This window comes from Bos javanicus, chromosome 17, assembly GCF_032452875.1.
Source record: "Bos javanicus breed banteng chromosome 17, ARS-OSU_banteng_1.0, whole genome shotgun sequence".
In the NCBI taxonomy this organism is placed as follows: Eukaryota; Metazoa; Chordata; class Mammalia; order Artiodactyla; family Bovidae; genus Bos; species Bos javanicus.
In genome coordinates this window covers 59,425,133-59,441,313 of record NC_083884.1, presented here as the reverse complement: position 1 = coordinate 59,441,313, position 16,181 = coordinate 59,425,133, and the positions used below count along the sequence as shown (strand labels likewise).

Below are 16,181 nucleotides of genomic sequence, written 5' to 3'. Positions count from 1 at the left end.
TCCTCAGAGTGCACCGTCAGCCGCTGAGATGCCTGACACACACATGGAGGCATCTTCCTTCTTCACTCAGCGTTTCCACGTGCAACCAGACCAGTAATGTATTTGAATCTGCTCTCCTGTCTTTCCAAACCCTGGACCAGCCTCTCTAAGGAAAAATGTTCTTTCTGAAGAAAAAAATAAATGCTTGTTCACCCCAAGCACCTCCTCCCCAGCAAGGGAACACTGCTGAGCGCTACCTGACTGCTAATGGTCAAATAAAGAGCCGGATTCCTGCCTACGAAGGCTGACGGAGACATATGTCCACTGAAATCTCTTAAGTAATCCCTACTCTGGATGTTCTCCCATAGGATAACACTAACATTTTATGGGCCATCTGCTACACTGCTACATTTGGAGATCCCCAAGAGCAGAGGCCACTAAAGCAGTGGACATGCTGACTACTTTTTAAAAGTAAATAGTTGTTTTAGCACAATGAGATCCTATTATTAACCTCCAGAACATTAAAGGGGTGCTTATGGTAAAGAATGAATACAATATGTCTGCAAAAAGTAAGCTACTTAACTACATGCTCACTGGCAGGAGAGCCCATATAACTAGCCCATATTAGAGCTGATGAACAGAAGGCTTACCAAACCCCTAAAAAATCCTCTAGTGTACACTCCTCTGAAGCAGGTATACATTACTGCCAAAAGAGCAATTCTGAAGTGATCGGGTAATCCTTTTATGTTCTGTAACTTAGTCTGAGAGCTTCATTTAAAAGAATGACTGGGCTTTAAAATTGCTTAGACAAGTTTTCTGCATTAGGGTAATTGTGATTCAGTATTATTATGCATCATGGACCAGGCACAGTTTAGAAATTACTGTTTCCAAGGATTTCCTTTGGTGGCTTAATTGATGCCATTATTTCAGACATAAGCCCCTTCTCTTTTCTCTGAAGCAACATGTAAATTTACTATTTCATGTGTACTCATACATTTATAGATGGTCAATTTCCGTTATGGAATACTTTTGAAATTCAACTTGGCATCTTATTTAATAAACATTTTGGTAATGCTTATATTATGTCACAGCTCCAAACACTTTATAAACATTAATTTCATTTACTCTCATCAAATATGAAGATTAATTAGGAGGATAAGGTACAGAAACTTTAGTGTATATGTACTTTAGCAGAAGAAATATACACTAACTCTTTAAAGACAGGTATGATTCTAATTTTTCAAAAGTAACAGGACTTTATACACTAAATATACAAAATTATCTAACATTACTAGGGTTATTACATTATTAATCTGTACCAAAACTGAGTTTAAGATGTTTAAATAAAACATAACAGGGACATGAGTCACTAAACTTCTATGTGATTAGGAATTTTCCAGCTAAACACTTTTATACTGTTTTCAGGAACTCCCCCCACCCCCAAGAGTAGATGTATTTTCTTTTTGTGAAGTTCTTCTTTTGAACAACCACTAACCCCCGGTGAGTAGTCCTTTTAAACTCAAGCACATAAACGGGGGGAAAAAACAGCTAGTAAGACTGGTAGAGGAAAATCTTTTCAATCTAATAAAATATAAAGCTATGATGGGAAAACAATGTACTTCCTGAAAAACTTGCCAACTTATCCTTTTCTTCGTCCTCCAACTACATGCAAATTTTCCTGGAGATCTATTTTGAAGCTATTTATCCTTTAAAATTTAGCCACAACTAGAAACAGTCCGAGGCCCTGCATCATACAGACGACTTTCACCTCTCGTGTCTCTCTCACCTCATATACAGCGCTCAAGTCCCTGAAGAAAGTTTTGGCTCCTTCGAGCAAGGCCTCGTTTTCTGGACACACCACAATATAGGCAACATCACGGTGGCCCCCGTATGGGTCCAACAACAGCCTCTCCCAAAACGGCAAGGAGAACGGCGAGATGGTGAGGAAGTCCTTGTCGTAGCCTACCAGCAGGGTGGGGATGGGCAGCGGCTCAGGAGACTCTTCAGAACCTAAAACAAGACTGCAGCTTAGGAAAGCTCTTGCGAGTCCGTTTCCCGCTACCTCCTCAACTGCGCGTTCTCTAGCGATTTGTCTTAATTCTGGCATGGGACATTTTATTGTAGGCTGACATGATACTCTTAGTCTTCAAATCCTCTAATTAAATGGCCCCTGATGAAGAACTTTAATTAAATGAGTCAGAACATGCTTATAAAGGTTCAGTGAGTGCAGAGCAGAGCAGGTTAGTGTTAGTTCTCTGAACAAAACGATCTACCTGCCTCTAAGACAGGCACTCTGGTCCTGACTACAAAGAAGCTGTCAGAACTAGTTCAGAGGTTCACCCAGATGAAACGGCAGCGAGCACTGGGAAGACGAGATTCTAACAAATAGTCTAGTTAGGCATTGTTTGCCCCATTGACCTTGATTATGCCAAAGACATTAAGAAATAAGTTATCTCCGAAACTGACTATTGGAAAACAAGGAGATTATAAACTGTAGTAGTCAGGAGGGAAAAGATTCTATTTTGTCAGCAAAGGAAGACTTGACAGTAACTAAAGCTGCTCTTTTCACAGAAGAAAAAAATCCGAAAGAACGTCAACAGGGAGAAAGGTCTACCGTAGGTTCCCCGTCCTGCCATCTTGTGGAACTGCTGCCAGGTGAGTGGTCCCTGCACGTGCTGGATGTTCTCCCAGGTCCTGCCCGTGCGCTTCTTCTGGATGGCGTCCTGGAGAAAGGGCTGCAGGGACAGCAACGTACGGACCACGTCCTGGGAGGACAGCATGCTGATGTCTAGCACTGCAAAGGAAAACGACAGAACAGGACCCGTCAAGGCGGGCTGGCGCGGCCTCAGCAACAGGCCCTGACAGAGACGTCACTAGCAGTAGAGACTCTAAAATACTTAGTAAGTAATAAATTTTATTATTATTGGAAATAATAAAAGGGGAAATAAAGTTATTCTATATAATCAAGGCTAACTATAGAACTGCCTAAAAGTGGAAAGGTAAATAGGTCTGACTTTTTAAAACCATACAGACCTGTTTCCAAGGGTATTCACAAGAAAAGAGAGCTGCAAAAATTTCTTAATGATTGCTTCATAATTACTTTTAGTTTCTTAATTACTTTTCAAAAAATTATCTATTTCTGTATGGCTATGCTGGGTCTCTGTCGCTGTGTGCAGGCTTCTGGTTGCAGTGAACAGGAGGCTGCTCTCCAGTTGCAGTGGGGGCTTCTCACTGCAGTGGCTTCTCCTGTGGCGGCGTGCAGGCTCCGAGTACAGGCTCAGCAGCTGTGGCGCACCGGCCTAGTGGCCCCACGGCAGGTAGGATCTTCCTGGACTAGGGTCAAACCCGAGTCCCTGCACTGGTAGATGGATTCTTAATCACTAGATCACCAGGGAAGTCCAGTTAATTACTTTTGTTTACAAGTATCAATGTTTATCTGATTATATGATGAGTGGGAAAAGGAATTTAAAAAGAAGCTTAGAACAGCTGGAGAGTCACGGTTTCAGAACACACATTCTTCCTGCTAGCAGGAGGACTCCTTAACCTCGAACATGAAAACCTCTGAAACTCTCCCCAAACTGCACGTGCATGCATGAACACAGGTGTTCCCAGGGGGGAGAGGGTCCATACTGCTCACCAAATTCCCTAAAAGATCTGAAGGAAGAAGCACTGAAGTTGGAGGTGGTCAGCTATGCGCCTGCAGAGCGGGGGCCTTGAGACCTTTCCTTGCTCTCACTTCCCCGGCTGGCGAGGACGGTGGCACAGACGGAAACCTGTGACCTATTTACCAACCGAGCCCGGGACACACGGTGTGAAGGGTATGGAGACATTCTCAGGTGCGCCCTCAAATCAAACACAGGCTGCAAACCCATGGCACAGAGGTTTTGTTTTCATTTCTCAATCTGAAACGGACTTCTCAGGAAATTTCATATACAAATCTGGATTTCCAGCTTCTCTTGAAAAACTGGAAAACGATCTGACAACCCTGGGGCTGAGACCACCGCACTGCTAGAGGACCACCATCTAGAGTCGAGGAGCTGCCTCTTTCAGGCAGTTTTTGACACCCCTGCTCTGCTGCCTGCCTGAGACTGAAGCAGAATTAACCTCCTTTATCTTCAAGCCTGTGCTTCTTTTCTTCTTACAGTAAAGAAAAAAGTAAAGTACTTCTTGTACTCATGGTTCTATCCAATGTAGGAAAATGAGAGACTAAGAGAGTTACAGGTTAAAGAAAAATAAAAGCAGAGGCAATTCTTTGTGAACTCTATTCCTATGCATGCAAAATAGGATATTGTGGAAGGACACTGCTTTTTTGCAAAGCTGGCTCTCCACATCATTTGTTTACACGATCTGTCTGGTACTTTCAGCATCTGAATTTAGAACCCACATCTCATCTGCAATAAAACATGCTATTCTTCATATCCAAAGATGACACTACTCATCCACCCACCCAGACTGCTTTTCTATCTGAAGGCCACTATCTAATAAAAGAAACCACGTAAGATAATCACCCATAATTCTTTAGGGCAAAGACTAATTCATAAATTCATGCAGCAGCCATTAATCCAAGGCTTGCCAAGTATAAGGCATTGTACTTAAACCTTAAGGAGTTATAAAAATGAGTATAACCCTTGAAATATTTTCTCAGGCGTCTCTACCTCCCAGGAGTCTCCTTGCTTATATAACCTTCTCCTCTGCAAGACTGAGGATGATTCCAAAAGTAGGGTCCGTGTTTCTTCCATTCATAGAATCCCTCCAGCTTGGCCTCTGCTCCCACCAACAGCTCTCACTGTGGTCAAAAGACCTGTTTAATACTTATCTTAGAAGCCTGACTTACTGAATGCCTGCTGACCACTCCCTTTGTGGAGCTTGGTTACACAGCAGAATGCAGTAAAGCTCTAAGTCAGGCCCTCCTCTGGCTCCACACCTGCTTCCTCCTCAGTGAGGCCTCCTCCTTCACCACGCCCTGACCTGGGCTACCATCCCTGTGCCGTCCACTCCCCTTCCCCTGAGCTCCACGCCATCAAGTCCCAAGTGTCCACCTGGACATCTCAAAGGAGATCTTTAAAACTTACTTCCCAAACTCAATTATGACCTTTAGACCTAGTCTTTCCCCAGAACACTCATTTTTGACCAACATGCCACCATCTGTCCAGGTGTACAAGTCACAAACCTGGGTGTTTTCCTTAATCTCTCTCTCTCTCTCTGATCCCCAAAACCCAACGCATTACCAAGTCCTGCCATAATACCTCCCAAACGGCCCCTGACTGTTCCCACTTCTTGTCCATCTCCTGTGCTGGGACAGTAAGCCAAGCTACTGGTTCTTCATCTGCGGCAGGAACTTCTCAGTGTCCTTCAACCCCCTCTTGCCGTTTTCTAATCCTCAGTCCGCATTCCAGTCAGAGTCCACCGTTTCTGAGTACACAAATCTGATGGCAGTGTCTCTTCATAACGCATCAAGGACTTGTTAAAACTGAAGACCCAGGGCCCAGCGTGTTCCCAAAGGCTCTTGATAATCTAGCCCTGCTGGCCTCTGGGCTCGTCTGAAGGCCCCGCACCTACTTAACTGTGGCCCTCCACACTCGCCACTCCTGCCCTCAGTTAACCTGTACCCAGCGTTGCAATCTCAAATATCACTGCTTCTTCAAGAAGTGTCCTCTGACACCCCATGCTTTCATCACTTATAATGGTTTGCAGTTATATGCTTATTTGTTAGTTGTGTGATTCATGTCACTTTCCAAAATAGATTAGAAAGTCCCTGAGGGCAGGTACCTTGTCTCTTTCATTCACCACTTTCTCCCCCAGGACACATCACAGCACAGATAGAGAGTGAATAAAGAAAAGGAACAGTCAGGTGCTCAGCACTCTTAGAGCCAAACTCCAAAAACGTTTATCACCTGGAGTTTTTAAGACAGTGACATACCCAGGAGCCCCAACATAAAGTAAAACGTGATTACTGTTACCAGAGACATAAAATACTGGAAAATCAGAGGAAAGAGAAAGTACTCTGTAAATGGACAGAAGGCTTCCTGGAAGAAGTATCATGGAAACTTGACCCAGAAGGGTGTGCAGATTATCAGTCTGTATAATCTAGATCAGGGCTCCCCAATCCCTGGGCCACAGACAAGTACCAGTCCGCGGCCTGTTAGGAACTGGGCTGCACAGCAGGTGAGCCGGGCAAGCGAGTGAAGCTTCATCTGTATTTAGTCACTCCCCATCACTTATATCCTCCTGGTCGGTGGAAAAATGGTCTCCCATGAAACCGGTCCCAGGTGTCAAAAAGGATAGGGACCGTTGATCCCGATGACTTTTATCCCACAACGTAATTACTCTTCTCCAAATGTGTTTCACATGAAACATTTCCCCATCCTTAAATTTCGAATTTCAAGATAGCTCTCACTTCAGTTGTGTCTATTTTTTAAGAAATAAAACTTAAAATTTTGTCACATAAAGTAAGGCAAGTGTGGGAGTTATCGTCATGCCGAGACAGTTCTCAAAGTAAATCTGTACTCCGGGAAACCTACCATTGCTGTGAGGCCAGGAGTGCACAGTGGCGCTTCTCACCAGGGCTTCATCCACTTTGCCACCCGTGGGATTATCCACATACTGCCGACCCTGCTCCAAGGCATTAAAGCATTCCGTCCAGTAATCATTATTATCTGCCTGCACCCGGTCGTAACTCCAGCTCACGCAGGGAAGGGTCTGGCGGCTGCTGGAGGAAATGTAGTCTAGGAAACTCAGAGAAGCAAAAGGCTGTGTGTGTTGGTTCTGCAAGAGGAGGAGAAGGCTTATCGGTGGCTCCTGGGGTTTTCTGGCTCCTTCCATCTGAGGAAGGAAGGTGGTCTGACACATCATTAGGCGCCTTTCAGCAGCCTGACCAATGTCAGAATTCTTCCCAAAAATATCCAACTCGTCTTCCAGGAAGAGTCCTGAATTGTAACCAAGTTTGCGATTCATGATCGCACTAAACCCACAGGTGCAGCGGTACTGGTCCTCGTTGGAAGAATCAGGGATGTAGAGCCCGACATCCGCCCCTTTGATGTTCATGTTGCAGGCACAGATGCAACAGCTGTCAAAGTTTCTGTCTTTAAAGATATTCATCACAGAATCCGAAAGAATCAGGGTGACATAGAGACTGTGGGCTTCGGGGATTGGCTGCATGGTGGCAGGCTCCACAGAATTGAGAGGCCGAGTGGTAGAGGGGGTAGAGGCTGGTGAGCCCTGGTCGGTGCTGTCATACTTCACAGAGCCCTGACCACTGGCAGTGCCCCCTCCTCTGGGAGTTCTTGGTGTCCTGGGGGTTCGTGGTGTGGGGACAGAGAAGCGAGGGGTTGCTGGGGATGGTAAAACTCCTGCTCCACTGTTGCTGGCTGGGGCAGCGCTGTTGAGCGTCACCGGCGTGTTCATCTGTGGCGTGTTCAGATAATCTGGATCTGCCAGGCTCCCGACACTAGGCACATTGCTGCAAGAGAGATGGCACCTCGTGAGAACAGGGGGCAGGACACGGGTGCCAGACACACGCCTCAGCACCCCAGCCCGGCCGGGCCATTTCTTATTTACGCGTGCTATTGCTTGGTTTATTTGGTTTTCTTTTTTTTTTTTTTTTAAGGATTCAAAGGAGTCAGTGCAGTGTGTGGAAAAGCAAGCAGCAAGGTATGAAGAGTAATTCAATACAGCAGTGCCCGTCCACTTAGTCCACACTTCAGCAAGCCTCCTCTTCATCTTTTGAGGAAACTTTGGCTATTTTTAACAAGAAAACATGATACTGCGTTTGGACAAAGTAGTTCTGAAAAACTCTAACTACTAAATAGAACTTTAACACATGAGTTCAGATGCCAAATTAGCTAGAAGACCATAGATGAAATTCCCATCTAATTTGCAATTACAATTTTGTCCTTTTTTGAGACTGAAAGTCTGCCAGTGTACTTGTTCTCTGAGGCTATAATCTACATGTGATTCTATAGTAGTTATAATCAAACGCACATGAAAATTTAACATTTTTTAGTTTCCAAAAAATGCAGTCCTATCTAGCTTGCATTTTTATTGTAATGAGTGACCATGAGGGAATTCTATTTGAGGAACCCATTGGCCAGTCATATATTACAATTAATACAAATGTTACACATGCTGCCAAGAGGACTTGGTCTTAATTAGGTCTGTGCACGTAAGTATACATGCCACATCAAAGTGTCCCAACTGCTAACAGGCTTCTGCGGTAGGCAACTGCAGTTCATTTTCTATTTTCCATACGCCATGCAAAACAGCACCATGATTTTGAATTCCCAGAGACAATCACACTGTGCTGTTTTCTCATAAGCAGTGACTTCTGTCTGGAACAGCCACAAAGAAAACAAAAGTGTCCATGGTTTTGTAATAAAAGTTCTTATTGTAAAAAAATGTTCTTGATATACATTATTAGAGGTACCCGTAAAACAGATTGGGATCACTCTTTCCAATTAGAAGGTATCAAAAGAAATAATGTTTTTTAAATGCTTAAAATTCTTCTATTAATACTGTGCTTAAACTAATGTTCCTCCAATAAAGTACATATTCATTCACTTATAATTTGAAAGAAGAATGTCAAAAAGTAATGGCTCTTTGAATCATTTTCTTTTGATTTTTAATTAGCTATGCCTAACCTACCAACCTGAAAATCCAAATCAGGCTCTGCAAAGAAATGTTCAATCTGAGGCACAGCGGTGTCTTTGAGTGCAGATAACGAGTGACCCAGAAACCCTGATCAGCAATCACTGCTATCTCAGAGAGCAAAATAGTAAGTGTGTAATAATGATCTTTACTCTAATTGGACTCCTTTCAAATTTTCCTGTTCAACAAAACTCTAAAATGATTATGCAGTTCAGATCAGAAAAGGAACTACAACGATTAACCGAAAACCTAAATAATTAAATTGCTCCCGAGGCAGTAAAATGGTTTATTGTGTATAGGAACCTGACTTTTCCCATTCAAGAAAAATGAACTGAGGACCAACCAACCCCATGCTAGTTGCTGGGTATGCAACAGTGAAAAAAAAAAAAAAAGAGGAAGGAAAGTCAGTGCATGGCAAGTATGAGAGGCATCAAGAGAGTGTTGGTGTGTTCTGTAATAAAGCGGGAGGACTTCCCTGCAGCTCAAACAGTAAAGAATCCGCCTGCGATGCAGGAGACCAGGGTTCAATCCCTGGGTCAGGAAGAGGCTCTGGAGAAGGGAATGGCAACCCACTCCAGTATTCTTGCTTGGAGAAGTTCATGGACAGAGAAGCCTGGCAGGCTACAGTTCGTGGGGTTGCAAAGAGACACGACTGGGCAACTAATACACACACACACACACAGACACAATGACACACCCACACACACACAGAGTGAAGGAGACCACAGCACGACGACTTCCCACAGTCCACAACTGTGCAGTCCAGGAAGTAAGGGAACCACCAGCCCCATGTGCTGCACTTAAATGCAGTCTTGGTCTCAACGAGCCACATGCACAGCTACAACACGAGGGTGGTGGGCGCCACACTGGAAGGTGCAGGGACGCTTATTTCATTTCAGAGGGTTCTGTTAACAGCGCCAGTTTCGAATACCAAGAATCTCTGGGGTGGCAGACAACAGATTTAATAGATCTAAACAATTATCTAAATTATCTGTTACAGAAACTATCATGCAGCAAAGGGTTGTGTGTTGCTGTTTTGAGGAGCTTGTGTGTATAAGAGGCTAGGTGGTGGAATGGCTTCTGAAGCGGCTGCACTGCTTGTGCTCAGCACGCTAACCCCTGGGGTGCTAGTTGCTGCAGCCGTGTGGGCCAGTCTGAGGTGAAACAAGCTGGGACACAACTGGAGAACGGCAGCCGAAAATAAGCCAGGCCCTGCCCTACAGCGTGCTTCTGGGCACACACTTTCATACTGCTGGTGGCATGTTGCTTCCACAACCATTAGTTCTCAGAGCGTTTCAAAAATCTTGTGCCTGAAACTCCATTTTAAACAGGAGAAGACCTAGATAGAAGGATCCCTTAAGGTCATACAGAGACTAAACAAAAAAGGCAGGAATTCGAGTCCTGTGACTCCATGTACTTCTCCAAGTCTAAGGTTCTTTTAAAGTACTTCGCTGTCACAGTTTCTCATTCCAATACAGACTTTACACAAACACAGGCATAAAGCCTGCTTATAAAATTAAAGTTGATTTCATTAAGATGATTTCTATACAAGGTCACAAAAGTAGCCCACAAACTGGACTACAGCATAAATTTGTCTTAGCTTTTAGAATATAACTCTGAATTAACTGTCAACAACTTTTTCTTTGGCAGGGGGAGGTGCGCCACATGTCTTGCAGGATTTTAGTTCCCTGACCAGGGATTGAACCCAGGCCATTCACGGTGAAAGTGCCGATTCCTAACCACTGGACTGCCAGGGAATTCCCAACTATCAACATTTCAAAAAGGAAATGTACATTAAAATCTCTCACATTCCTGCCTGAACAACTCCCTAAGGTTGAATAGCAAAAAAGAAAAGCAAAAAGAAAAAAATAAAAGTCCCTTTAAAGGGGGCAATACATACTCTCAAACAGTTTACTGTTGGCCCCACTCGCCCCACTGCCCCCACAGTGACACTGGGTGTCAGGAGTGGCTAGTATTTTGCTCTGCCCAGTCCACTCCATCCACATACTGCTTACTTGGTCCTGACAGACATTTGAGTTTGTGGCCTTTTACTTTAAAGCATTTACATTATGTCATTAAGAAATTATCAATCAAAGGGAAAACTAATTCTGCACTGTTGAAGTCAGAATGACAGGATGAACTACGTACAAGCTATGATAAATACTTCCTTTTCCCTCCCCCGTATCTTGGCACTGTTCTATTGCTACTTTTTTGTATGACAAAGGGTCAGCAACAGAAATTAGCATATGAATACTTAACCTTAAAGTGCCTTAAGTAAACACATCTGAAATCATCAAAGTGCGTATTAAGGAGTACTTACCACCGTCACCCTAAAAATATTACCCACTCCAATCTACTGCTTGGTTCTGTGACAGACACTGATTTGACACTGAATGACCATAAACACCACGGTTCTCTATACAAATAACCTCAATTTTCCCATATATATGAAATTTAGTTTAGAAAATAATATTTTCAACACAAAAGAATATGCACAAAAACATGAATGGCCGATAAAGTTTCAAATGAAATGCTGTCATCATGTAAAGTAAATACTTAGGTTAAATGATAGAAATCCTATTAAATATGGCAGCCGACTTGACAGAATCCCAGCACATACTTGTAGCCATCTCTAATGAAAGTGGCCGCAGGTGGCATGGGCAGTTGTTCAATTTTAGGAGGGATTGCCCATGAAGGCCGAAACAGACAGGCATCAGGAATCTTCAGAGGTAGCAGGCATTGGCTCGGCAACATCTTCAGTGGAGCAAACATGGAGGATCCCACAAAAGGCTGAAAAGTTGGAACTTTGTGCACGTACGAAAAGTCCTGTGACAACAAAGTGGGGCTGGTGATCAAGCTGGTAAACAACTCGAGGACATACCGTAATAGCAACAAAAATGACTGAATTCACTATTTCTCTTATCTGATCAATGGAAAAATGTGAATGCCAACATTTAAATTAATCAAAAGACACTAATTAATACGCCAAGTGATATACCACATGATCTAATCCAGAGAACCCTTAGGAACGTATGTATATATTGCATACAGACAGTACTATTTTAAAGAAGTTGTAGAAAAATGTGCTTTAAAATCACCGTCTTTGTATGGGCTTCCCAGGTGGCGTGAGTGGTAAAGAGTCCGTCTGCTAATGCAGGAGATGTGAGAGATGTGGGTTCGATCCCTGGGTATTCTTGCCTGGAGAATCTCATGGACAGAGGAGCCTGATGGGCTGTGGTTTATGGGGCTGCACAGAGTTGGACACGACTGAAGAGTCTGAGCATGCATGCCTGTCTGTGTACAGTAATATCCCGGCAATTACCTTTATTTCCTCTGGCTTGGGACTTCCTAATCCATCTTCCACTTCCATCTTGAATTCAGTGAGCTGTGTTGAAACCATACTGACCATGGGGCTTTCCATCATGCCTAATGCTGTCACTGTCTCTGAGCTGATCCCATCTTTATAATTCATCACAGGAGAAAATGCAGGGTGCTGTTCCAAAGAAGGAGGGGTGGGGAACATCCTCTGCAGGTCTGCAACTGCTAAAAATAAATAAATAAATAAGTAAAATTTTTAACGGGCCTGACTTCTTTAAAAAAAAAAATCCCAGTTCATAATCAGGCCCCCTAGTTGGCATCAGAAATAATGTTAACTGAATGGGCATATCTGTTACATAATACAGTACTAATAACAGAAGTTCCTAAGAAGAAGGCCATCAGCAGAAAATTAGCCTTTGCTGAATCTTTACCACTGTCCTCTTGACGCTTTATAATTTGGCTTCACGTTAATTATGTGAACAAAATCTACATAAACATAATTTTTTCCCCCTTCTAACAACTGATACCCTGAAAAATCTAAGGAAACGAAACTTCATAGTCAGGATTAATAATCATACCTAGAACAAAAGACAATTTATTGAAAATCAACTGGGGAAAAAATTGTCTTTTAAGTAATATTTAGAACAGTGATTCTCAACCTTTTTAAAAAAAATCATTGTTATATACCTGAGGTTAACCATCATCATTTCCAGTGTCTCTTTAAGGCACTGATTCTTAGAGTAGTAGTGTATGGAATGAAACGCAAGTTGTGGTTATGAAATCTGGCCACTAGGGGGTGTCACGTACAGCAAATGTATTTGCGTATTTGGAGGCACAAGTTTAAACCAGTGATCTGGAAACATACCCAACTCCCCAGTTCTCAACCACACTGCTCTTTCTAGCAACTTCAACATTTAAAGAGTAACTACTGTCTATAGTAGTGTAATTTACTGTAACTACTGAACAGATGTTAACACGACTTACAGCACTGAATCAGAACTTAATAAAGAATAGCTGCCCTGTGCTCGCACCTGAGGCAGAGCTGTACAGAGGAGCGGCAGTGGGCTGGCCCCCCACTCAGGTGGTCCCACCACAGCACTGCTGTGTCCTGGGCACTTCCTCCCTCCGGGCCTAGCTCCTTCATCTAGTAGGAAAGGCTTGACTAGGAGTGTGGTTCTTATTAGGCTTGCTTTCTTCCCTTTGTTTATGGAGGGAGGGGAAAGCCTCCACCCAATGGAGCAGAGAAGGGTAAGAACCTCTGGATTAAATGATTTTTACCATGTTTCCTAGTTAATTATATAATCCTGAATAATTTACCCTCTCTTGGCCTCAGGGACCAACAAGGGGAGAAAAAGGCCAATAGGCAGGGTTTCAGACCTCAACTTTTACTTCCATTAGAGAAGCTCCACTTCTATTTAACTTTTATAATAGAATTCTGTATAAGATTTCATTTGACAAAACAGTACCTGCTGCTGCTATGGCAAAAAAGTTAAAAAGAGAGAAAAGAAGAAGAAAACCTATTGTAAAACTCCCAAGATGATCTTCAAGTTACTTTCTTGCTGTAATAGTATTTGACCCGAAGATCATATAACAATTCACAGTATTAGGGATACAAGCCAAGCCAGAAACTATCATAGAACCACCGGAGAGATTATATAGTTGATAAGTCCTGCAGCTGAAAAACAGGTCTTCAGATGCAGCAGCAACCAAATCAATACACTTTTTAAAAATAAGACTAAATACTTTAATACAGAAAAATAGGTTATTCTTGAAATATATACATCACCTTTAATTTTTGGCCCCTATTCCTTTTCCCAAGCCAAGGAGCAGCTACTGTTCAATGTAAATATAAAATTAATTTGTAAGCAGAGTGTTTTAAAACACGTGTCTGCTTCATCAAATCTTCAAACTCCTATTATATTACAGAACTTAATTAACAAAGCAGATATTTGGAAAATAATGAGACTATATAAATTCACTTTGAGTTAAAATGACAATGAACTTAAAACACAGCCCTTTCCTAACTTATTAAGTATTCAAGCTATGGTACAAAATGTTATCCCAAAATTATTTTATTCAATTTGTTTTCAAATTTTCTCTGAGAAATGTGAAAAAGGCATTTGCCATTTAGGGCTCCTCAATTTTTTCGATGCTACCGAACAGTTATATATCTCAGTTTTCAAAGCCTCAGCCACCTTGATCGTTTTTGTCAAAGGTTAAGAGAGAACACAGACCAAAAGTATGGATAAAATGATTTTTCATTTGCCAGAGATTTATATTAGAAAGCAGTCTTCACCATTCTCATTATGAGCTATTCATCAGGAAGGCTCATAACCTCTCTATAGCTTTAATTTCCTCATCTACAAAATGGGAATAGTATCTCCCTCATATTTTCTGTGCACGTTAAATGAGATAAGGTATGCACAGAAATGAACAGTTTGCCAGGTCCATCTAAATACTCAGAAAGTAGTGAGAGTCAGTAACAATTAGTCCTCCCTGCTAATTTTGGTTTGATTAGAAAAAGATGGAAAAGGCTATTCAATCACAGGAAATTCCTGAAATGACCCTAGAAAGTTTTGAGATGAAAAACAGGGAACTGGACTCAAAGTAGGTAAGGCAGAAAGAAAACAGAAACCTACAGAAACATTCTGGTCCTCTAAATAGAAAAATACTGCCTGTAGTAGAACTGCCTGTTCAATTTTCTTCCCATAAAATGACTAGAGTGAGTGTGAGAACAGCTACCAGGGCGGACTGGAGTTTACGAGTCTTGCCCACAAAGCTCCACTTACTCATCCCTGCCTGTCCTCAAGACCTGCTGCACCTCAGCAAGAACTCACCAGTCAGGGCACTCTCCATTTCCTACCCTGTATATCAAGTATTTATGCAGAAGACCGAAGCCTTCCAACAGAAGCATCATCACTAAGATTAATTTCTCAGTATTTGTCCCTTACAAATAGTAAGCACTCTTGTGGAATAAAAAGCCAATTCAAAAGTCTGACTCTTTCATTTTGCCTCCTCAAAGTCTCATACTTCAAACTGACATGCTTTCCAAGATAATTCATAAGTGACTGGTTTATAATAAAACCTAAGAGAAATGTTTCATTTTAATTAATGTAACAATACTTACTTAACACAGACTTGATGCTAAATTAACTCTCACTGTTACTATATGTTGATTTCTTCATTATTACATATGCAAATGAGTAATTATGGACCTATGCTGTGCAAGGCAGGACCCACTAGCCACATGGCCATGGAGCATTCAAAAGGGGGCCCCATCCATCCTGAGATACGCTTGTGTGTAAAAGGTACCTTGGATTCCACAGAGTTAATACAAAAATGGAATGTAAAAATCTCAGTATTTTTATGCTGATGACATAAAAATGACATATTGGATACACGGAGTTAAATAAAATATACTATTAAAATTAACTTCACAGTAAAAAAAAACTTCTTTTTACTCTTGAATGCAACTAACAGAAAATTTAAAATTACCTTATGTGGCTCTCATTTGTGGCTTCCCTCGTACTTGTGTTGGATGGCGCTGCTATTCTAGATATTAAATGCTATGTCTTTCCACTTCAATGTACAATAAGCTACTGTAGAAATTAAGAGCTTTTTGCCATGCTATTTTCATTGTCTCATCTTTGAAGGAAATACTATGTATATGTCCCCCCCACACATGCACACATACTCTGACATGTTAATCAGGTCCTCTGACTCTTATTTATCTATGTTTTCCTGATGCCAATATTTTTGCAATATTTCAAATTTATTAATTCTTATATCCTGTACTTTATCATAAAATTCTGAGTAGCTTCTTATTGAAGCAATTCCTTTTGGAACAGAAATGAGAGAAAAAAGAGAGAGCACACCATATTCTTTACTGGCAATGACACTAACCAGCAGGTTGGTTTGTGAGTGAATGATCTTGGACAAGTTTTCAGACATTTTAACATCTAACATGATTACATATTAGAGTGTCAAAAAAAGCACAGCAACTGGTTAAATGCAAGTGAAGAATTCATTCATCTGCCTTACTCCAGATGAATCTACTTTAATAATGTTTCTTTTAATCTGTGAGTTTCATGTTTGTAAAATTCTGCAGTGCAGAGTAATAAAAAAAGAAAAATGTTTAATTAAAAAAACTACAGCAACTGGCTGGCTATCATTATTCATTTTCATACATGTCATGCTTGAGAAAGCTTTGCATATTTTAAAAAGCTATGGATCCACTAAAG

At 41.8% G+C, this 16,181-nt stretch overlaps 1 protein-coding gene across 3 annotated transcripts in view; it reads right to left on the bottom strand.

Annotated features, from left to right (window-relative positions):
* MED13L (mediator complex subunit 13L) overlaps positions 1 to 16,181 on the bottom strand; it is a 291,306-nt gene that overhangs the window by 26,562 nt on the left and 248,563 nt on the right. For 2 of the 3 annotated variants that reach the window (XM_061384909.1, XM_061384911.1), the window contains 5 exons: positions 11,945 to 12,165; positions 11,243 to 11,448; positions 6,501 to 7,438; positions 2,594 to 2,773; positions 1,766 to 1,989 (listed from right to left, as the gene is read on the bottom strand). In XM_061384909.1, coding sequence (XP_061240893.1) covers positions 1,766 to 1,989; positions 2,594 to 2,773; positions 6,501 to 7,438; positions 11,243 to 11,448; positions 11,945 to 12,165 — 1,769 coding nt within the window. The remainder of the gene's footprint in view (positions 1 to 1,765; positions 1,990 to 2,593; positions 2,774 to 6,500; positions 7,439 to 11,242; positions 11,449 to 11,944; positions 12,166 to 16,181) is intronic. The other variant, XM_061384910.1, reaches the window with a different exon arrangement.